We start from the raw sequence: 24,078 nt of genomic DNA, 5'->3' as shown, positions 1-24,078 counted from the left end.
GATTTGATAATTGCATCATTTAAAATCGCGATTTCGATTTAAAATAGATGAATCGTTCAGCCCTACCATAGAGGCATACTGAGTAAATGTAGCCACAAAGTCCAAATTTGGCTAGGCAACTTTGCCGCTCTTTTCTACCACCACTCACCTGTCTATTCACCCATGATACCTTAAAAATAATTAATTCACCTGAAAACTTTCTTTCAAAAACTAAAGACTAAAAAGCACTGAGGCATTGATCTTTACACTATGCAATTTGTTAACAATTTTCAGCTAGAAATTGGTGGAACATAATCAAAATAAATCTTTTGTAATTTTTTTGTATACATCATTAACTAAAATGTTGAGTTTTTCAATGAAATTATCAGTTTTTCTTTTATTTTTTTTTTAAATGCCCTTAATGTGCTCCAGCTTTTCAAACCCCCCAAAAAAGAAGACGATCATCAGAATGTCTTTGGGATTGTGGGTAAGAAATAATAAACTTCATCGGAGAAAGTTTCCTTGGATTGGGAATTCTTCACTGTTTCTGACTGTTAAGAATATACAAGTAGTTAGTTATCCTTTAAATCTCCAGGAATATGTTACTGTCCCACTTCAGACGGTTAGTTTGCTGGTATCCGAGTATTCCGACTGATTTATTCTATTGAAGCCACTTCCTCCAGGACTGAGGGGGGTTATCTGTTTTGGTCTGTCAGACGCAGGTTTGGAACAGCCTTTGATTTCTTATGCAAATATCAATTTTTCTCAAATCAGGAGAATCCAAAAGTAACATACACTATATTTACCTCCGAATGGCACCATGATGGTGTCTTTGTGTCAAAATATTTTTAACAGTGTTAATCCCCAGTCGCGGCTCCCTGCGAGGACACCATATTGAGTTTGCCTTTCCTCCTAAGTACAAACCCACAATGTTGATGAACAATCTATCAGGGAACAAAAGACTAATGATCTGATTGGCTGGTACAGTACAGTATGTAGATGGCGGTACAGAATAGCATTGATCCCTCCCTCTCCATTTCCCTCTCCCTCTCCTCCACCCATAGGACCTACCGGACGGATCAATAGTGCTCAACACATTATTGACCTCCGCCTGATACCTTTCACAGGGATAAAGACAGAGACATAAACAGTGGATGCAGAGAGAGGAGAGGTAGCAAGAGACAGCCCAAGTATCTGTGTGTGTGTGTGTGTCGGTATTTATGTGTGTCCCCGCCTGGAGAGGGTACTAATCTACATTCTGGTTCACACTGATATGTACCTCATCACTGTCTCCTTGACCCGCTGTCCTTAGCGCACAGAGGGAGGGAAAGAAGGAGGGAGGAGGAGGAGGGAGGTGAAGGAGTGAGGATGGAGGAGTGTGGAGACGGGAGGAAAAATAGCTGACTGTGGTGATCTAGCTAATTTATCAGCCCAGTCAAAACAGTGTGTTTTCGCTCTGGAGCAACCGGATACGGCTGCTACTCTCACCGTCACGTCTGACAAACAAATACACAAATACACACACACACACACACACACACACAATCTCTGAAAGCCCAGCTGGTCCTCAAAACTGGCGCACACCATACACACTCGCACACTTTTCCCCAAAAGCTGCTGCCAAGGCATCAGTACTGAACCAGACAGGCCGACACACACATACACACATGCACACACACCGGATGACAGCACTAATACATGCTGCAGACACAACATCCACTTAGCCAACACTCCAGAGAGAAGGCAGAGAGGGCGAAACACAAGAATATGAGGAAAAGGAGAAACAACTGTGAACCAGAATATAGCTTCGACTAAACTTAAAGATATTTTCAGAACAAGGAGATGTCTGCATATTAATACAACAAAATGGTCCTCCATGTTTCCACACAAATGAAACCACTTTAAACTACCACTGCATTTTTTTAGTGACATCATGAAACTATGTTCACTATTTTCATCCGTCAACATTCAAGAGTTTTAGGTCACTTTGTTGTTTATATCAAGTTCGATAAAGTTTGGCAAATATCTGTCAGTATCCCAATATCCTTTTCTAGTAATGTTGGGGTTTTTAAAGAGTACAATAGTGTTGTCTGTTCCACCGCTGTTTCACATTACCACCAAGGATCCACTGTTTTTCTAAATAATATTAAAATGACGCAAGGAGACAAACAGCTGCTTTCAGCCGTGTAACACATGAGTCTGTGCCACACATGTAACGCAGAGTTTCCTATCGTTATCACAGCTAATCATCAAGTTTACTAGAGTATTATTTCACTTTTTCCATTACAGCACACTTCTATTGCTGTACAGTGAAAAGGCAAAACAGGAAAAGGCAGAATACACGCAAGTATCTTTTTGAAATCAAAAAGTGCTTATTTGATTCAACTGTAATGCATATCATTTGGCCTTAAAGTAGCGTATAGGAGAGAAAAGAAAACATGATATGGCCTTCAAAAGGTGCATAATGTTTGCCAGTTTGGATTTTTGAAGATGCATAAAACACTTATAATGAAAGCAGCATAACTGACAGCCGGTAAATTACAAATACAGCTGAAAGGCATCATAATGTACAATAAAATGAGCTTAATCTTTAAATACCCAAGAGGGCATGACTATATTGCATTGTTATATTTTCCTTTATCTTACAAATCTTACTGCTAAACAAGTGAGTCATTTTACAAGATGTGAACTTTGAATAAAGGAAAAAACATAATTTGAATAATAATGAAGAATAGCTCATTCCCTGATATCAAGTGCTCTTCAGTGTTAGGATTTCAAGACATCCTGTGGCTACTGGATTAAAAAAATTAAATAAAACCTTTTTTCGATCCGGCACCCTCCCCCCTTTTTTTATCTATGACATTCGGCCACTTACTCCATTTTCAAACACCTTAACAACTGTCTGTTTTCTTCATGCGGTCTACATTGCCCTCTCCTTCTCGGCACAACTAGGCATTGTGGGTAAACAGCTAGATTGGCCAATCAATCTTCTCTCGGGAACAGAGGTAGTAGTGGTGGTAATGGAATGAGGGGGGGGGAGGAGGGGGGTCAAGAAAGAGATAGGAAAAGAGGAGGAGAGAGGGAGTGAGCGATAAGGCGAGAGAGACAGCGGACTGGAGAGTACACGTATAGTAAAGACAGTGAGGGGGGGGGGGGGATGCAGATGCGGGGGCGTCGCAGAGAAACCACAAGCAGAGAGAGAATTGCAAAAATGCAAAAAAGACAGAGAGAAGAGTGAGAAAGGTGTGAGAGAAATGATAAGAGTGGGCAGATGTGTAAATACAGCGTGAACAAGAACAGTGCAGGAAGAATAAGACTAATCATGAAATCAATAAATAAGTATCAACATCACAACGGCACATTAACACATTGCTGATTAAATACTCTACGTGCATACACTGTCAAAACACTTAGGTGAATCGTATAGATCTTTAAGAAGAGGCATCTTTCCAGTGTTTGTTATGTTCTACACTTACAGTACATCAAGTTCCAGTGTAAGATATTCAAAGGTTAAAAAGGAAGCACACACACACAAAGATCTCCAGGAACAAGTCGATGAATCGCAATTAAACCAATTTATTCTAGCAATGTCGAACAAAAACCAGGCCTCGATCAGAAGTGCTTTTTGTGAAATGTTTTGCTAATGTTGTATAGCTCCTAACTGTGGAGTGCTTAGCTCCGAAGATCAAACTCCCATTATTTAAATTACAGGAGTGGATGGACTTGATTTAAGACGGATTTAACAATTAACACTGCTAATCAAGCCAGCAAATTAATTGGCGTAAGACATGAAGGTACAATTAATGGAGCTAACTATAAAGACATTAAAATGTACTCTTGGTCTCAATCATATCAATTGGTTAGGTGTACAATTCAGCATTTATCATTATAAAATGGTAAAAGAAAAAGAAGTCTATATATTTTAAATGTATAATATGTCAAGCCATTTAAGCTTTATCTAAAAAGCCTGCATGAACGATACCATTATAAAACACTTAAATGAATTATATGAATCAGCATATGAAGAAAAAATTGCCTGCATCTGCTTTCCAAATATTAAACCCGTTATGCCTTCCTCTTTGGTGAATAATACGCTTAAAGGAACTATATACTTAGAAACCCAAACTTGACATAATACCGAGTCACTCTAAGATAGCAGCCCCTGCATTACTTTTATAACCAGGGTCAGTACATGTGGAAAGTAGCCTTTACTGTATCGATAAACCTTTCCAGAGAGAGCTGTGATAATACCTCATAAATGCTTGCTCACCAGCAATTCTCAAAAAGGCTAAGAAACTCTTTTGAGGGAAGGTGAAATATCTTTTCTTTTCGTTTCTTCTTCCCATGCCTCCAACCGGCTCATTCTTTTGAAACCAGTAGAAAAGGACCTGTGCTCAGAGACTAGCCTCAGGGGGCTGGAGCCAAAATTAAACCGGTGCCGTCTAGTTCGCTTTATCACCGTTAGGAGCAGACAGCCAGCGACCATGTAGCACACCCATCTACATTTATACACACACACACACAGCCGGGGTTAACTGGCACACTGGCACTGAGGGTGTGAGCCCCTCCACCCTCCATCTATGGGCTGCTTGCCAAAAATGCTCCACGTCCAAAAATACACTCGCAACACACACACACACACACACCAACACACACGAACGCACACACGCATAAATCCCTAGCTTAGCCTCAGCCCAGTGCTGGGATTACCGGATTAGAACTCTATTCCATTATCTCCCCCCACTATACAGCACACACACAGACACACACACACACACACACACAATGCCACACTGTCTTGACCAGAGAGGACAGGCTATAGAACAGTGTCAATCACAACACATGACATTTACACACAAGTGGATACAGTTACAGTTACCCCTCGAAGTGGTGAAAAACAGCCACATATTTACATTTGTATTTGGCATTACTGGACTCCTTCTGCATGAGACCTGGTTCTGAGCACCTGTGACAGCAAGTACCCCTCCCCCCCCCCCCCAGCGTCCCTGGGCAAGACACTGAATCCCTTCAAACTCCGGAAAGACTGTTTCATAGCTGAACGTGACCTCTGACCTCATTGAGAGGCAAGATGGGGGGAAAGAAGATTATTTCCTTCAGACGCCCAACCGCATGGAATAATTCCTCAAGGACACATAAAAACGTACAGTGTAAACAGAACGTACGGCTTTTTTTTAAGGCTACAGAGTTTTTCTTCTGTTACTCGATTTGTGATTTTACTCACTTGCGGCAATTTCATTCACGTAGCTTAACATCACCACTGTACAGCACACAAAACCCTCAATCCTTAGACACTCTAAAATATTTATTCTCTCACGATTTCTTGATAAACCATTGAGATACAAAGTGCTTGGAGCGTTTTTGGGCCCTGATGGTTCTGGATGTAAAAGTTGCACTCATTTATCTGCAGACACTTTTAAAAACAGCACCTCAAAGGCTTAGTAATATTTGATTCTTTGATATTAAGACAAAAGGTAAAAGCCTGAGTACATAAATGAGAGAAGGGAACTACGATTCTCAAGCTGCACTTTGGTAGAAATATCCAGTTCTATAACAGGAGCACATATAACAGGTGAAAGCATAAAATGGTGCTACTGAGAATTTTTGTTTACGTGTAAAATATGCATTATTACAGTGACATGATTTGCTAGTTATTTTGGCCAATGTGTATGAAACACAAAACATCAAACAGTGAGTCTGTTACCCAAGAGCGTTACCCCGGGCGCCGTTCATAATGGCAGCCCACTGCTCCTAACACTAGGATGGGTCAAATGCAGAGAAACCATTTTGTTACATAGTAAGTAGGCCTACTGTGTAATGACAATAAAAGTATATAAAAAAAAAAGTCCTCATGCAATCACGTGAGCAAGCTATCGCATTATGATTTTAATAGTTTAGTGCTTTTTTTCTCTCCATTAAAAAAAAGGTCTTTTACTTGTATAACATGTTAAAGGGAAATAATTATTTCACACATTGTCCCAAGATGTTAGAAGACAAAGAAAACAACAAATCACGAGACAATCAACATAAAACATGTGAAAGAATCTTCAAATCCCCAAAATGTAAGATAAATACAAAAATAACCCTTCTCCCTCTCTTTTAACCAAGGGGTCCTTGGCCTGAGAAATGTTGAGGACCCCTGAATATTTGTTTGTGTCGTCATTAGTTTACAGTCAGCTGGGATTTTTCTAGTTGTTGAGATAATATTAAAAGTTCGATTCCCAGTAGAGTGGATTTCTATCGTGCCGGTCTAATTGTGTCTTAAAAAGCGCACACTTTCCTCTTCTGGCTGTTGAAGGTGCCTCTTGAAGATTCTTCCTACATACTCCAAGTTTCTATACAAACCTGTACAGTTATTACATGTGTGTCTCAAGCATTCATACAAAGAAACCACTGCTACAGTGAATGAGTGTGTGTTTCTGTGAGAAGAGAAGAAGTGGCTGTAGAGCCAGTTGTCACTTACATAGTCATGGAAGGCCTTCGCCTCACTGGAGTGCTCACATGTCTCCCTTCGGTCTGGAGCCGCACAATACAAGTCCCAGAATACACTGAAAAGAGGGGCGAGGGGGGGGGGGGGGGGGGTGGTTGGGACGAAGAGGTCAGAGGTTAGCATACAGAGCAATACAAGCAAATGTGTAACAGCTATTCATAACCCATTCACACACTCTCACTATCTCCCTAGCACTCTTAAACTGCCTCTTATATACTTGAGCATCATTGTAAGAGGGACACAATGCCAGTGTCGCCCCCTCAATCAACCTCTCACTCACTCAAAAATACACACACACTCACTTGTGTTACAGTACATGCATGGACCATTTATTGACTGCATCCATTTCTTAGCTTCAAACTTTAACTGTCAGACTTAAATCATGAATATCGAGCTAAACTCACTGAAAAACACATATTCTTTTACCAGGGATGATAATATTTGCTCATAAAATGATCTCCAAAAGGTCAAGGCAATAAAAAGAGTTGACAGAAATGGACACAAAATGTCTCCATAATGGATATTTGTTTCAGTTTATATAAACAGAGTAAGTGGAAAATCATCATCGCAAACATGCTAGGCAACAACGCTGACGGATGGTGTGCTACCTGTCTAAGAGGCCTTCATTGAATCAGTCTTTGTGCATTGATTTAGTGGAAGTGCTATACACAGAGTAAAACAGCGACATGGCTAACGAGAGGACCAATCAGGCAGCCACTTCACAGGGCCCGGCAATCTGCGTTGCACACAGACATGTTGAAAGCCCAACATCTGGAATTGTTCGTACACCTCTGCACTTCTTAAGACATGCTAGATATGAGTGAGTTGATTGAGATCATTAAAGAGGCCCTATTATGCTTTTTGGGGTTTTCCTTTTCCTTTGGTGTGTTATATGGGTGTTTGTGAATGGTCTACAAAGGCTAAAATCCTGAAGTTCACACCAGAGGGAGTTTCTCTCCCACACACTGCCTGAAACGCCTCCATTTGACTCCTTTGTTTGCTTTGGGAACATCGTGACATCACTTTGTAACACTTCTGTTGGCTAGCGCTCCAAAACATTGTACATGATGGGGGCGGGACATCTCTAACAGGTTGACCAATCGCAACAGAGCTGTTCAGCTGACCAATCAGAGCAGACTGGGCCCTGGTTTCAGACAGAGGGTGAAAAGAGGTGCTGCAGCACAGGCAGTATGAAGGAGGACATGTCACAATAGAGGCACACAATACAAATATGAACCTGATAGCATATGAGCATAATAGGGCCCCTTCAAGAGGCATTTATACAATATTTTGATCTCTAAAAGTGTATTTTCCTCCAACTCATCTTTAGCGTATAGGACTGAGGGCTTGGTTGAGCTACAGATGATAAGGTTGTCAGTGTGTTGCTCAAGGACACATCAACAGGGAGTAATTATTAAGAGGCTACAAGACCTGAACCTTCTATTCAACAAGGTTATCTGTCCTTTCACTGTAAGCCTCAACAAGGAGAGGAGGTAAAGAAAAGGATGTTTGCCCAGGTATAAAATACAACATTATATATATTATTTATTTTATTTTGCAAAGAAACAACCTACATCTAGGTTTTGGCCCTTAATGAACAAGAGAACACACTTATTCTCAAGATGTATCCGTGCTTTTTTTTGCTTTTAGGTTATTATTCTGTTCCTTCATTTTCTTTTCATTAAAACATGTCCTTGGTCTCACATTGCTGATAGTGCTTTAAAAGCCTGACGTTCATTCTTCTGACTCAGCAGAGCCACCCCCTGAGGTGAAAAGTTACACTCGATACTGTACTTTTCAAAGAGCATTTAAGAGTATATTTACCAGTCAGTAATTCTACATCTACAGGTTCTTAAGTATGTGTTCCTTTGTAATATGTACACTGGTAATTTCAGGAATGTCCTTCAGCCACACAGTGAATAATATTCTTCATCCAGTGGCCCACTTTTTGTAGCTTTAATTTAATATTCCTCATAATAGCAAGTAAAAAGGCTATAACAAATAATCACAAGAATGTAAAGAACCTGTGATACCCACATGCAATAAAACACATTTTATTTGTATTAGGTGCCTCTACTCCAGTGGTTCTCAAACTTTTTCTGTAATTCCCCACTTTGAACAGGTGGGCCTTTTCAAGCCCCACCTGTTCCTCATCGCTCCAATCAAATGGTCGGCCAAGCTTAAAATTGTCAAATGTATCGTTCTATAACGGGGGTCTCCAACCTTTTTTAGGATGAGGGCTACTTTCAAAAAATAAAACAAGTCGTGAGCTACTTTTACTCCTCTTTTTTTGTTTTTTGCAGTGTATATATTTAGCACATTTTAACATTATGATATGCTTACCTTTAACCGTTGTGTGCTGTTTGGGTCTGTGGGACCCGTTTTCAGTGTTTACTAAAAGAAAATGTATTACATTTAATTATTTTAACCTGCTTTATTTGGGGGTGGACCTCACCTCCTCTAGGGGGTCCGGGGGCACGCACCCCCGGAAATATTTATTTTTAAATGTTGAAGTGAAATGCATCAATCTGGTGCACTTTGAGCACAAAATGAATGTATGGAAACAGCTCTCAACACTCAGATGAAAGAGAGCTGTATACTTTTCAATAATCCAAACATCTTTAGAATATGATCACAACCAATAACAAATCATTTCAACTTGTTTATTCTTATCTTACGTTACCTAGTTAGCATTCTTTCTTTTTATTTATGCATATTTTACTAATCACTCCCCTTTTATACTGTTTATTTTTTTTTACTGTCCTATAGTACACATTGGAATGATTTCTTACTTTATTTTGTACAACTAGGCTATATTAAATAGATAAAGGTGTGCTCTCTCTAGCTCTCTAGGCCTCTCTCTGTCTCGCTCGCTCACAGAGGCTGTGTGCTCCTCCGTGGCGATGATGGCTTGCGTTAAAAAAAAATAATAAACATAGGCCTATTTGTAAAGTGGGGGGACACAAACGCTGTGAAAGTCCACCACCGCCCGCAAGGACCCAGGTTTGATTCCGGCCTGAGGTCCAAAAAATGTATTGTAAAAGAAATAAAAGAATAATAATAATCTCCCGTTCATCGCATCCATTCTCGACCCACCTATCACATCTTTGCGACCCACCAGTGGGGCGCGCCCCACACTTTGACAAACGCTGCTCTACTCTGACATTTTTTCATGCTTAAATGTTCAAAAAGGTCTTTACTTTCTCATACTGCAGCATGTCTTTTCACCCTCTGTCTGAAACCAGAGCCCAGTCTGCTCTGATTGGTTAGCTGGCCGGCTCTGTTGTGATTTGTCAACCGCTTAGAGATGTCCCTTCCCTTAGGATATCCCATACAATGTGTTGGAGCGCTAGCCAATAGGAGCGTGAGTGTTACGTAGCGATGTCATTATGTTACAGAAGTAAGACATCTACAATTACACAAATGTAAGATGCTTTTGTTTCTTAGGTCTCAGTGAGTCTATTACTCTATTTGATGGAAAGAATAAGGCTGGATATAATCTGTATCCTCTTATTGTCAACAAATCCCCTGGAAAAGACTCAAAATAGGGGAGGGGGAGAAATCAGATTACTGATTACCAGCTGCATGTCAACTAGGGTTTTACAGTAAAACAGATTTTATAATTACTGTAAGTGTTGTGTGATTCCTTGACCCATCCTGATTTCCTGCAAAAAGCTTGACTATGAACTGAACCTGCAATTTCAAAAACAAGTGAAACCGCTGATCGGGGCTTAAGGTGATGACCGCAAGGGTCAAATCTTAGCCAGGGGCAGACATGACAGGGGGGGGGGGGGAAGGAGGAAGACAGCGGAGGGAGAGGTGACACAAAGGAAGATGGAATGCAACGGGTTAATCTGCTAAGAATCCCTCTCCCTCATGAACAAAGGAGAAAAGTGGGAGGTGAGGGGCACACAAAGGGTGACGAGAGGGTGAGGGGGGGAGGGGAGTACAGAGGGGGGGGGGGAGAGTCCATTCCCTAACCATCTGGATCTATTGTTTCAGGATCGGGGGTGAAGGATGGAGAACTGGAGGAGGGGAGAAGACGGGGAGGGAGGGGTCACGCCCTCACAGAGTCTGGTCAACCCCAGGCTGAGACTCTGCTCCACCTCCCACCTCCGGAAGTAATTTCAATCATGACTGGAGCACCAACAATAAGTCAAAAATCTGATCATTTTCAAAACATGAATCTGTTGATGTCTATATCATTTATGAGTTGAACATGCTTAACATTTATTTGGCTCTTCCATGAGCCTTCAGACCATTCAAGCTACCATTTGTGCATGTGTCAGTAATGAATTTATGTAAGGTTAGGATGAGATCTTAGAATAGGTACACCGACTAAAATATCCCAGAACCAAGTATTACCAAAACTTCTTTGGTCAAAATATGCCTGATTTAGATCCTTTTTCTACCCAGATCTGACAAAAGAGGGCCATTTATCTGATTTTGCTGGCAGCCAATCATCACAAGCGTTATTCAGTTTAATGTGGCATGTTATTGGCCTATTACCAAATCAGCTACAACCCAATTATGGTGTTCTGACGCCAACTTCATGTATTTCACAGAGTTAGCAATTTATACTTTTTTTACCTACTATTGCATATCATTTTGTAAATGCAATAACAAAATATTTTGTGTTCAAAAAACATTTGGATCTGGAAGAGAGGTGGTGGCATTTCACATGACCACACGATGGGTATCAATGAAGTAACTACTCATCAAATGAAGTGCTTTATTAGTGTCGCTATTACTGTAAGGGTACTGGTGTTAGTAACGTAATAAAACAAACAATACCCAGACGTGTATGATGGTCACTAGAGTCCTGTTAATGATTGAGTATGTGTGGCGAGGTAGGATACACAGCTTTAGACATGTACTGTAAAAACTGTTTACTCACACAAGTAAACAACATGGATAAGCTTACTGTATCAAAACAAACACTGGGAGAAAAAAAAGAATAGCAAACTAAAACTCACCACCACCACGAATGGAGGAATCCAGGAGGCTCCCCTAATGTAATATTCTTCTCCCATCGAATCTGGAGGAGAGGAGAGAAGAGTCACTTGTGGCCACTAGAGAGAGGATTATGTCTGCAGGTCCAGGGGTTAAGAACATATAATCAGTCAGTCTCAAACTGTCAATGGCCTCGGACGGGAAGATAGGCATCTATCTGCCTCTGTCGATCTCCATCTTCCTTCTGTTACATCTCTGTGCTGTCTGCCTTTCTTTTTTTTTTCACATATGAAATGCTTTATGGATACGGGCAAGTCATGTACTCACTTACTGTCTGCCCCCAAAAGGGCTTTTAGGAGGAAATGTAAACAGACAACACCATGCTTACATATGTCTACAATGTCCGAAGACAACTGCGTCAGATGTTTTTACACTAAGATTAACAATGGCAGACAGGGAGCATGATCTGGTGTAACGTTATAGGATTTCCTCTTGAAAAATTAATGCAACAGCTCAGGTGCGGCAATCACGTTTAGCATGTTTGCTCTGACACCACAAGTTGTTGTAAACATGCACTTTAGCTGGGTCATAGCGTGTGTAGTTTTACTACTGAGGAAAGCCGTTTTTATTCACAAATCACCAAGGCCAATGTAAAATCATCACTAATTCTTTATTTTCCTACCTAGCGCCAGTCTAGATACACAATTTAAGACAAAGAGAGAATAACAAGGATTGGCTCAGTGCTTTTGAAACAGCCTGTCCTCCTCCAAAAACGACTAAATAGGTCGATTGTTCAGCAGCTTATTACGACCGAGAGTCACGTTTTAAAGTTTAGCACGTTTAGTGGTCGTGTAAGAAACAACATTTGCGGCATATGGGCTGATGCTACCGTTGATTGCAAACGCTCCGGAGGGTCGTATATTCACAAATAACCCTCTCTGGAAAATCCTAAATTGTAGAATAGTTTGGCCATTAAAATGCTTTTTGATTTGATTTCTAGCGAGAAGTGTATATTGTACTTTTAGAATCCAGGTCCTGTGGATGTGTAGGATCTATAGTTTGATAGATATTACAAAGATGATTTGAGGTCTCGCCAGGAGAACGTGTATATACTACGTCTTTCCCCTATCCATTTCTATTGACGGCAGCGTCCATGTAAAGTTGGCGTCAACCCTCACGGGGTGAAAACAGTATTTCCGGTCTCGAAGTTTTCATAATAAAACCGGAAGTATTCCCCTCACTGTCAAATGATTTTACAGTGATATCTGCCGTACTCATCCACTAAAAAACATCAGTTTATGCTTGTTAATTACACAACATTGATTGGTTTAAATGGTGTACAATGCTTTTGTGTTTTTTAACCTTCGATTCGGAGAAACAAATAGTTTTTTCTGAGTTTAGGATGGCCGAAGACACTACACTACCCATGATCCTCAGCTATCGTTTGGGACTTCAACATCCGATTTGCTTGACAAACCCCATGATTAGTCATCAAGCTCTGTGATTGGATGTTGGAGTGGCAGTGCGCCAAGGTTACGCCGAGCGTCAAACAGCTCTTTGAAATGGAATGAAACCACGGCAGACTATCCAAAACTGGACTTGAACGGGTCCAGCCCCACCCCCCAACCCCCAGAACTACACATGCTGGCTAATTGTGTTTCGCAACATGTTCTATGGCACGTCTCTACTGGGAATTGGAGTTTTAAAAGACGTTTTCATATTTCCCATAATTAGAAGTTGCCACTATTAAACTGTGTACATCCCTGGAGGTTTAGGGGATGGGAAACACAGTGGTATTATCAAATGTAAAACATATAATTAATAAATGGGTGAAAAATGCTTGTGTCCATAATGGGCAGCATTAATATATACCCACATGACAGCTAAGGTCAGAATAGCTTTATTTAATAGCTGGTCTTATGTCTGTGACCCCTCCTGTTGTTAATTGATAAGCCTGAAACATGCACTTGTCAAGGTTCAGAGGCACATTTTGCAAATATGGCAGTAGCCATCGATCATCTTAAGATAATATATACTTTATTGATCCCAAGTTGGGAAATGTTTTTGTTACAGCAGCATGTACAACATGCAATATATTGTTACTTTGTAATTCTACTCCACTACAATTCAGAGGTTAACCTGGTATTTTTACTCCATTACATTTATTTTAGTTACTTTGCAGATTCTGATTAATGATGTGAAATATATACAACCCTTAAAGCAGACTTTAGTTACACCTGAGTAAAATTCAGGGAAAGTGATTGTCAAGTGCCAAAATAAACTATATTATAGACGTTAAGTACTTTGTCAGGCTTAATACTTATCTGTAGATACCCCCAAAGTTGTTTTCTTATTCAAAAGAAGACCATAAAGTATTCTTTAATGTTTAAATAAAGCCTTATTAATGTGTCTGTTTTGCACATCCTCCTATTAATATCTTTGGACGTCCTCCACTAAACTGTTTTATTGTAGAGATCACTAGAGTATCTTCTTGATATTTTCTATTCTATATTTCTATCATTGACCTTATACTTTCCCCCTATTTTGTATGTAGGCTACTCTTAATATTTACATTTCTTCATCAAATAGAACATATTCAACAACAAAAAAATCAATAACGTCCTTTAACCACTAGGCGGTGCGGGTTAAGAAACTGTCAAGTTTACAGTGTTAACACAATAAATTATACTTTCCAGTATAATTTCCAGTTTAGTTTATGACGGATTTATTTGGTTATCCACACATATATTGTTTTGATATTTGTAACACCAAACCGACAGAAAAGATGGTCTTAACATGACCCAGTGGTCTAGTTAATGAAACATAATAATATCAAACATAATATTACTATTAACTTTATTGTGAAATTAAAACAGAACGGTAAAGAAAAATACAGTTTCAGTCTCTCGATTTGAAGCTTATGCATTGTACCATGAACCTGTAACAGTCAACTGGTGAGGAGTTGGAAAGGTAGTTTCTGAAGATGTTACAAATAACACACAGCATACAATGCCATAATAACTTTGTATTATTAGTGTAGGACACTTATGTATGTATAACATATGAAGATGTGTAGTTTTATTCATGTTTTCACATAATTGTACAGGATATTGCTATATTATTTCACATATTGTAGTTCTACACATTAATATCTGATTTGTAAAACATCATAGACGGAAAGGTATATCCATCATTTAATGGTAAGCTATTGAAATTCTGATTCCATAGATGTGCCTCCCATCACCCAAAACCCCTGACTATTCTCTCAACTCAGTATTTACATTGTTTAATTCAAAGAAAACCGTAATATCTTTAAAAACATCCCTGTCTATCAGCTGTGCACCGTTATGGTGTAAATAAAACCTATCAATTGGATCAAATATAAAAGTCAGCCGAATTAGTATTGATACTGCAAGGTGTGTGAAGAGAAATTGAAGATGTTGTTTAATTGCTGATATATTTATGATCCACGTCACATATTCAGTTTCGGCGGCATTTCTTCCAGTTTGTCAAAAGGTCTTCTAATCAGGGCTCTATAAATACAGAACTACGGCAGATGTGTAATATTTAATGCAGCCGAACCGTGTATTACAATGCCGTTATGTGATGACTTTCAAAGAGAAAAGCAAGCACACGGAATAAAGTATTTACATTTTTTTTTTTTTTTTAATGTTTTCGGATTTCACATCGCATAAACACCATATCCAAAGTGCATTGCGGCTAAAACATCCAATCACGAGCTTCAACGATAGCTGAGGATTATGGGTAGTTTGATGTTTTAGCCTATCAAAACCTCTGAAAAAAGAAATCTCAGAATCGAAAGGGAAAAACCTATGGGAAAAACACAAAAGTAGTGTACACAATTCAAACCAATTAATGTTGTGTAATTAACAAGGATAAACTGATGTTTTTGAGTGGATGAGTACTGCAGATATCACTGTAAAATCATTTGACAGTGAGGGGAATACGGTTTTATTATGAAAACTTCGAGACCGGAAATACTGTTTTCACCCCGTGAGGGTTGACGCTAACTTTACATGGACGCTGCCGTCAATAGAAATGAATAGGGGAAAGACGTAGTGTATATATACGTCCTTAAAATCGAAAGTCGGAAAGTCTAAGCTCCAACCCCCATAATTCATTCTATTAGTCAAGGAAACTCTCCTGGTGAATTTTTTTCTCAATCTGACAACATTTACCCCTCCATCATCAACCTTCATTCACCAGGAGAGTTTCCTTGACTAATAGAATGAATTATGGGGGTTGGAGCTTAGACTTTCTGACTTTCAATTTTAAGGACCACCCTACGTGAGGCTAAACTTCAAGGTTGATGAGGGAGGGGTAAATGTTGTTGGAATTTGAATAAAATTCACCAGGAGAGTTTTCTTGACTAGTATAACGAATTCCGGCGGTTGGAGCTTAAAATAAATGAATTAAAAAAATGTACCTCTCACGAACTGGACCTGGATTCTAAAAGTACAATATACAGTTCTCGCTAGAAATCTAATCAAAAAGCATTTTAATGGCCAAACTATCCTACAATTTAGGATTTTCCAGAGAGGGTTATTTGTGAATATACGACCCACCGGAGCGTTTGCAGTCAACGGGAGCACTAGAGGTCGAAAACTTTAAAACGTGATTAAAGGTCGTAATAAGTGCTTGAACAATCGACCTATTTGGTCGTAATAAGCGCTTGAACAATCGACCTATTTGGTCGTATGAGTTGGAGGACTTGTTGTTTTGAAACTAGTTCAGGTCATGGATGTCATCTTACCTCAGACAGGAAGGTCTGTGCGGACTTCTGTGCTCCCACATGTAGCAGGTACTCGTACACATATAATGCTAACCTGAAACACAAAGGAAAAAGTTGTTAGTGGCAAAATCCAGGCTCCATATTCTCAAGATCAACAGTCTTCGCATTTGTACTCAATGATGTCTATTTGGCATCTTAGGTTTTTTGGGCGGCCCAATTTTTTACAACCAAATGCAGACCTACAATAGCAATTCAACCAAATCTTGCTATAAACTATAAGCCCCTTAGGATAGTCGGCAATATATATTCCAGGGGCTTGATTTTATATGAGTCAATTTGTGTTTGAATCTTTACCACAACTCAACAACTGTGAAGGTTAACAGACCAACCATGGCTAATAAAGTGGCTTAATGGTATAGCTTAAACAAAAAAAAAAGAGTCTGTGCTACTATGAAGTTGGAATGGATACGTAGAAAGAGACATGGTGAATGTAATCAAAAGCAGCAGAAAAGTCAAGACAGGCCGAATTAGTGAGTTTTTTCTGGTTCTTTACAAATAATCTATTCAAACAATTAGCAAATACAATGAAAGTGTATGTTTTTCTTTTCTTTGTGACTTCCTTTATTTAGTTGTTTTACATTAAACAAAAGTCAGCTGCATTATATCCATGTAACATTATATGTCCAAAGTCCTGATATTCACATTTGCATGCAGCAGGAATAAATGTTGCCATCTCAAGGCTTATGTTTGACCAGTCACAAAGGTTCAGTACTGTTACTGTCCCTCTGATAACACCTGGTAGGCATTGGTAAAAGCAGAGAGTTTTGGGCATGTAGAAACCATGACAATAACTAACATTGGCTCTTGGTTCATGTGGTTCAAATGCAGGTAATTATATAGAATACCTTTAAAGATGTTTGGGTTGCTTGAAAAGTTCTCATAAAAATAGGGCCACATAATCTCAGCTCTGTGGACTGTAGAGCTTTTGACACTATTTTCCAATATACATTTTACGAAGCTTAAGTATCCAACGTCTTCAAAATTGAAACAGAACCTGAAATATACCTGCCAAGCTGTATGAAAAAAATTGCCATTTTTACTGATTAAATACCGATAGTAGTAGCTGCACACGAGAGGCATTCCAACTAAATCAAACAGTATTTTAAAAGCCATGGCCTTGAATTTGAAATCACTATTATATCAGGCCAGCCACACTTTATAACAGCAATCCACCAGGGTCTATTAACGGACACAAGAACCATGCTGTGGAGTGGGAAACCCCCATTGGCCCAACATTGTACTCCTAACGCCTTCACTTAGTCGTGTTTAATAGGCTGTTAATGGACCATCAATCGACCGGCAGCGTGGATATGACAGTGCCCCGTGTGCCCAGAGCAGACAGTCCTCTGACAGGCCAATAAGGTCCTAATGAGAAGGACAGTAGCTCACTGTCATCGCCCCCATTATTAGTCAATGAAGTGATCAATGAAACATGGTTTTGTGATAATACCGCTGTTGTTCATTTTGTTTTAACCACTGACCGTCTATTTGTTTTTCCAATGCTCTCTTCCCTTTGTACTGTTGTTAAATGGTGAGAGAGGTGATGTCTATTTAAGACCATTTAATGCATTTAAGCCTCTTAAAATGATATATAATTAATCTGTAAAATGTTTGGATGGAGAGCCAATAGGCTATCATTATCACCATGTTTTAAAGAAATGTAATAGTGTACGTTTTAATAACTGGACTCAATTTGCCAATGCATAATGTATCTATTATTTTCTGCGTCACCAAGCTCCTTAGCTGCTCAGTGATACCTAGGACGTCATTTATAAAGAATAATGCATCGCTCTTTTGGAAAAACGCAAAGTAGGTATGGCGAACTAATTGCATGAAAAGATCTCAAAATGAAATGCAACAATTGGTCAAATAAACAGTCAACTACTTTGGTATTCGATTAACTTATGTAATTTGTCAAGCAAATATGGCAAAAATGGATAACTCAAGTTTCACAATTGTGAGAATTGTTCTGCTTTTACTGGTCTTACATTATAATAAGCTGAATACTTTGGGGTTAGTTTTGTTGCTCTGGCAAAAAAGAAAATATGCAATGGTCACCTAGAGCTCAAGGATATTGTGATGGGCAAATGTCACTGTTTCTGATTTGTTTTATTGACAAAAGATTAAACTGTAGAATAAGAAATTGTCAGATTAACTGCTTTTTAAAATAATCATTAACTGCAGCCTAGGATATTTTTTTAATTCAAGTTTCTGTAGGATAATAGTCATGCTCAAATGTCCTTCCTGGAGAGTTCCTCTTATTTTATTGTGCGTCTAACATTGTGTGTATTTTCTATTTTTGTAATGGTTTTATGATAATATAAGCACATTTATGACATTGTTTATATCAGGAAAAAAAGTGTTTCAAATACTCTCAGGCTATAAATGCTATAGCGGTTATCTATTTAGTTGATTAGTCAGTGTGATTCACTATGAAAATATCCAGAAACAAATAACTGCACAAAGTAAATGTCCATATGGGGGATAGTAAAGCCCTGCTCATTTATCTGAGGTTCCAATGCTAGAATCCAATTATTGAGTTACTATACATAAACATAAATGGCAACAACTGCTGTGTTGCGTTATGATGGAGATACGATCCGTGCCTGACCAGTTCTTACAGCTAATGATATGCAAATGTTTAAGATATGCATTGTTAGAATGCAAATGTAGTCAGTCAAAGATATGAATAGGCAAATAGACAATAACTGTAGGGAGGCGATGGTTGCCATATGATCACACCTTGTCTTTTACATAGAAGCAACGCAGTCGGGGGACATTATCTAAGCATCATCACAGGAGGGGGGGCGGCAGCTGGCAGATATAAATGCATGCTCTTTAAGATTTGTAAGATTTTGGTGTAACACACCAAAAAGGTCTAATTCCAAAGTTTGTATTCAAGTGTCACACATGATGATCACTTAGGCTTGGAGGTCAAAGAAACCTGCACTCAAAATTCTACACATTTATATGAAATGGCAATTGGTACAAACTATTATTTTAGACACGACTAAAGATGGATATTGTACATCCGGCTTCTCCCTGTCCCTACACTTTCTCACTAAGGCAATAGGGATTTGTATTGGCAACAAAAATGCTGAATAGGATACGATACAAGAGTTTCAACTTATATGTTGCCATACTCTAAGCAAGGCAATATATTGATCTTTCCTAATCTAATTTGAACTAATGTTAAGAAAACTGCATTAGTATACAGAAGACAACATCATATGCTCACGTTAGAGTTGCTATCTATCATATGAGGGTGTAAACAACTCAAAATGAACAATGCCAATCACAAATCAACTACAAATTACAAGTGGATTCACTGATTCTGAGAAGCGATACAATTTGAGAAAACATTATATCTCGACACTTGTATCGATAAGTATCTTACTACCCTACGAGACACCAACTTCTATATATATATATATATATATATATATATCATGGGCAGTTAATTAGCTATCCTTGACTACATACTGCTGTCTTTACGAGTCTTTTCAGAGCACCACAGAGGTTGAATTTGGCCCGTCGCAGCATCTGACCTGGTATCATAATCATCATTCTGGCCTGGGCTGAGCATTGGTTGGACAACCCTTTGTCCAATTGGACTTTGTTGTTATATTACTGATAGGAATTTCATCTAAAGTTATTGGCATTTGAATATAATTTGAATGATTTCCCAGAGACAGACCATCTTAAATCAAGCAGAAACGGACATGTTGTTGTATTTATGTCATGTCATTCTGAGTAATTCTTCAGTTTTTCTGTAACATGTATTGAGCTACAGTTGCAGACATGACTCTCACTAGATGCTGTCCGAAGATTAAAGTGTGACATAGGTGTTTTGCTACGGATAGGTGATAGTAGTTTCACTGTGAAGTCCATTTGTCTTTGTATGTGTACAGCCCGCTGTCCTGCTCGGAAGGTAATAAATAGCCGAGGGTGTTCCCCTCTTGCAGATAGTGACCAAGATAAGAAAACATACATGAGCACTGCAGGCAGACATCCAGATGAACAAACAAACAAAGCAGAAGTGGCTTAAAAGTCTATACTTCCCAGAGTGATGTACGCTGCTTAATAGTATTCTACTTTAAATGTATCCATTATTCTGCACAACAATAACCATATCTAACATCAGGAATACGACTTGGCTGCAGCGACACAGACAGTGGGACAAATTGGTTGTTGTACCAATGACCGATGCTCTTAAGAGGCTAAAGACTGCAGTTTAGCCAACAGACACAAACACACACACACACCACTTTAGCCATGGGAATCTGACCACTTTCTGAGGCTCCTTGCAATTTGTAGGTCACAAAGCTCTCTGTGACCGCTGGTGTAGAGTGTAAGTCAGTGCCACTTGCAGGTCACTCTAGTGTTTGGCCACACACACACACATCTGCACAGCACACACACAGATCGTTATTTTACCTGTGCCATTTACTGATCAGACTTAAACACATATAGATTCCTTGCATCTACGCATCTTTTTGACAGTTTTGAAAAGCCTGACAAAGGCTAACAGGAAGCTTTAAGATACTGAAAGTGCTTCAAATATTGATGCCGTTTGCATCTCCCTGTTCACTGCAGGTTTACTGGCTTGCTTAACACTTGTGCAGCTTTCTATAAGAGTTTGACTAGAAGGGAATAGTTGAGGACTTGGTCTTATGTCTTGGGATACAAGGATCACACTGTAGATCCCCCCCCCCCCAAGAGGCCCTCAATGAAATGTTTATGTGTGGTGTGTGTATGTGTGTTTTTGTGTGGGTTGCAAAAGGGGCTCCGTGTGCGTGCACCTGGCCTCCTGCATTATTAAAGCTCAGAAGCTAGCTCATAGAAAAGGAAGAGAAGTTTGAGGAGGAGGGGAAGAAGAGGAACAGGGAGCAGCTGTAGGAGTAGGAGTTAAGGAAGAGGAGAAAAATGAGTTTTGACTGGAACATAAGAGGGGGCATGCCCCATTTTTAAAGAGAAAAAAACAGTTGGTGGTACCGAGGATCGGAGGAGAAGTCAAGACAGGATGGAGAGGAAAATAGAAAACAGTGCTCGTTTCTGACAGCCATAATGTGAAATGATATTCATAAGGAAAGACACAAATTAAATTGGTAGCTCTAGAAACCCTGACTCCCTAGTTATTAAGGTTATATGACCAAAGCTGGACACGATATAGCTGTAATTCTATTTTACTCACTTTTGATGTCTGCATTTCCCCCATCTTCTCTCAGGTTAACACACATTATACTTCCACCATCACACCACATGAGGTGACCTCCTGACCTACCTCCCCTCCGTTCCCTCTTTGGTTCCGAGACGGGACATTGGTCCGCTCATACGCTCACTCCCATAAGAGTGTGAAACTTCCCTGATGTACACCACCGGCACACCTGACATCCTGCCTAAGGCTCGCGACAAAACCCCATCTTTAAACATGGATGAGTCTGCCCACCATATCTCCCTCTCTTCTGTCTATTTCTCTCTCTTCTGTCTCCCTCAACTCTGACGCAAAGCTGAGAGCAGCTGCTTCAGTCCGTCTCAATAATTCAACACTGAAGCGAGGGATGAGGACCTTGAGGAGCAGCAAAAGATGGGAAGTGAGAGTTAGGAGGCAGATGGAGAAAGACATTAGAAGAGCGATGCATAGAGACAAAATAAGAATATGGGTTTAAAACTCAGCAAAGCATAAACTTAAGGTATTGAAAAAGGCTGCTGATCTTCACACACATGCACATAAGTTTGACAACTCTGTCCCACTTCAGCTCCCCTATGCTGACTGGTCCAGCCAGTTGAAGTGAGCATTTGTGTTCAACACATCCAGTGTGAGGAATAAAGCCATTCACCTGTGGGGAGGATTTTGCCTTTTATTTACTTCTAGTGTATTCAGTTGTTGTGTAATATAAACTCTAACATCACTCATTAAACCACCACAGGGTTCTAAAACAATTACATCCAACAAAGTTTAATGCAAGCATTCACAGGTCTTAGTTGGCTTTGTTAGCGGCGACTATCAGCAAAGGATGTTCCCTGCAGATACTGGCTTATATTTCAGAATTGGATCATAGTAGTTTGTAAAATGAATATTTCAGTTTAACTTGAAACCTCTGCATATTGTTTAACTGTTGGTAAACGTGCGGCATGCATATCCTGGGCAAACAACAGGCATCGAGACGGTGGCTTGCAGACAAAGGGATTGGACTGCTACGGCTCCCCAAGCTAACGCCACCCAAGCTTCCTGACAAAATAGCCGCTGAAAAGAGCCTATGTTTGTGTCTTCTACAGCAGGCGGTGGTGGCAAATTACAAGGAGTTTAAACCCCAACACTTGTTCGCAGAACTCGGGGTGACTGAGGGAAATCTGTACGGGCCACAAAAGTTGTGAGCTCTCCCTGCACGGAGCTCGTAGCAGCGGCGCCTCTCCGCTGACCGAACGCTCACATGGATACAATGTAGCCTCCGCGTTCGGAGACACAGTATCGTTGTGGAACGTGGAACCATTCTTGAACGCGTTCCTGTGCTATTTTGTAACAAAGCCCCAACCAGCTGTAGTCTATTTTTACCTGCCGCTTCAGCGGGGCGACACAAAAGCCAGCTAGCTACAATACACAGCGTCGCTCCAAATGCATTGTTCCTCAGAGATGGAACTAAAGTGGGATCCCCATCAATGCTCCTTACCGACAATTCAGCCCCGAGTGCACATTTATGCATTATGACTAGGAAACACGTGCAGCAACACTTCCTCTCTATAGAAAGGTTGCAACTTTATAAACAGCAACTCTTTTGTTAGACATACAAACAAGAGAAGAGTGAAACTGGCAGTGTAGCTAGCAGCTAACTTAGCAGCCATGCCTGTGTAGTTGGAGGATGCAAGAGGCACACAAGTGGCAAACACAACGAATAAACTATCACAGCATCACTTTTTTTTTAGCTTGTATGTTAATAAAAAAAGAGCCTGCAGAACATGCGTGCTCCTGCTGAAGTGACTGAGTTGCCTCCTATCAGTTAGCAAGTTTAGCAACCTAGCGCACTCTTCTTGGCTGGATCTCTGTTGTGACAGTGCAATAATGTACTTACTTTTCTCTTGCTTGGCTATCGGAGGGGACAACAGCTCCTTTACCCTTGCCGTACATCTTGGAGGCTGTTCTGATACTTTATTTTATCCCACTCGGCACCTGTCAAAGAAAGCTACCAGGAAAACCTACTATCTCCATAGCTACCCAGTTAGTGTTGTCTCCCTATCTCTCCCTTGCGCTCTCTTTGCTCCGGTTTCCTTTTTTTCTACATCCCCAACATTGCCCACAAATCAGGCAGGGTTTCAGCCGGGGGGAACTTGAAACCGTCCACTGGTGGAGCTTTTTTTTTTCAATCGCTGTTCCTGGATTCAGCTCACGCCCCCCCTGTTGTGAGAGGGTGGGGGCTTCTTAAAGCCACAGTGTCTCATTTTTCGTCGACTTCGCTCAAGTTCAAGTTTTCTTCTGGAGGCCTTCAAGTAAAAGGCCTTACATTGCATTTGTGTTCATGCACAGAACTAAATTAGAAATACGAATTGCTATCACTATAATGACACTTTAATTGAACAATTATATGTATAACTGTATCCTACCATTGGTACGATACACTGTTTGGTTTTTGTCCTAAGGTCACAACAGAAGGGCTTTAGTCGGTCCAAATGGCGACCAGGGTTTGACTTAGTGCCCCCCCCTTGCACATGTTCAACCCAACTACCTTTCCTACAGTATGACCTCAGGACAGGTATAACCATTTCCCCTTACTCCAAAAATGTAATAGGCGCCTCTTATTCTATTTTAACCCTGAATATAAAACAGTCA

The 24,078-nt window shown here is 40.0% G+C and overlaps 1 protein-coding gene across 2 annotated transcripts in view; it reads right to left on the bottom strand.

Annotated features, from left to right (window-relative positions):
* Window positions 1–23,584, bottom strand: part of zgc:110158 (uncharacterized protein LOC553590 homolog) — a 39,450-nt gene extending 15,866 nt beyond the window's left edge. For both annotated transcript variants that reach the window (XM_034144032.1, XM_034144115.1), the window contains exons 1-4: window positions 23,324–23,584; window positions 16,215–16,287; window positions 11,464–11,525; window positions 6,461–6,545 (exon numbers count right to left, since the gene is read on the bottom strand). In XM_034144032.1, coding sequence (XP_033999923.1) covers window positions 6,461–6,545; window positions 11,464–11,525; window positions 16,215–16,287; window positions 23,324–23,379 — 276 coding nt within the window. In that variant the 5' untranslated portion in view covers window positions 23,380–23,584. The remainder of the gene's footprint in view (window positions 1–6,460; window positions 6,546–11,463; window positions 11,526–16,214; window positions 16,288–23,323) is intronic.
* Between the last annotated feature and the right edge of the window lie 494 nt (window positions 23,585–24,078).

This window comes from Trematomus bernacchii, unplaced genomic scaffold, assembly GCF_902827165.1.
Source record: "Trematomus bernacchii unplaced genomic scaffold, fTreBer1.1, whole genome shotgun sequence".
Classification (NCBI taxonomy): domain Eukaryota; kingdom Metazoa; phylum Chordata; class Actinopteri; order Perciformes; family Nototheniidae; genus Trematomus; species Trematomus bernacchii.
The sequence above is the reverse complement of the archived record's forward strand: the minus strand, read 5'-3'. Positions and strand labels throughout refer to the sequence as shown.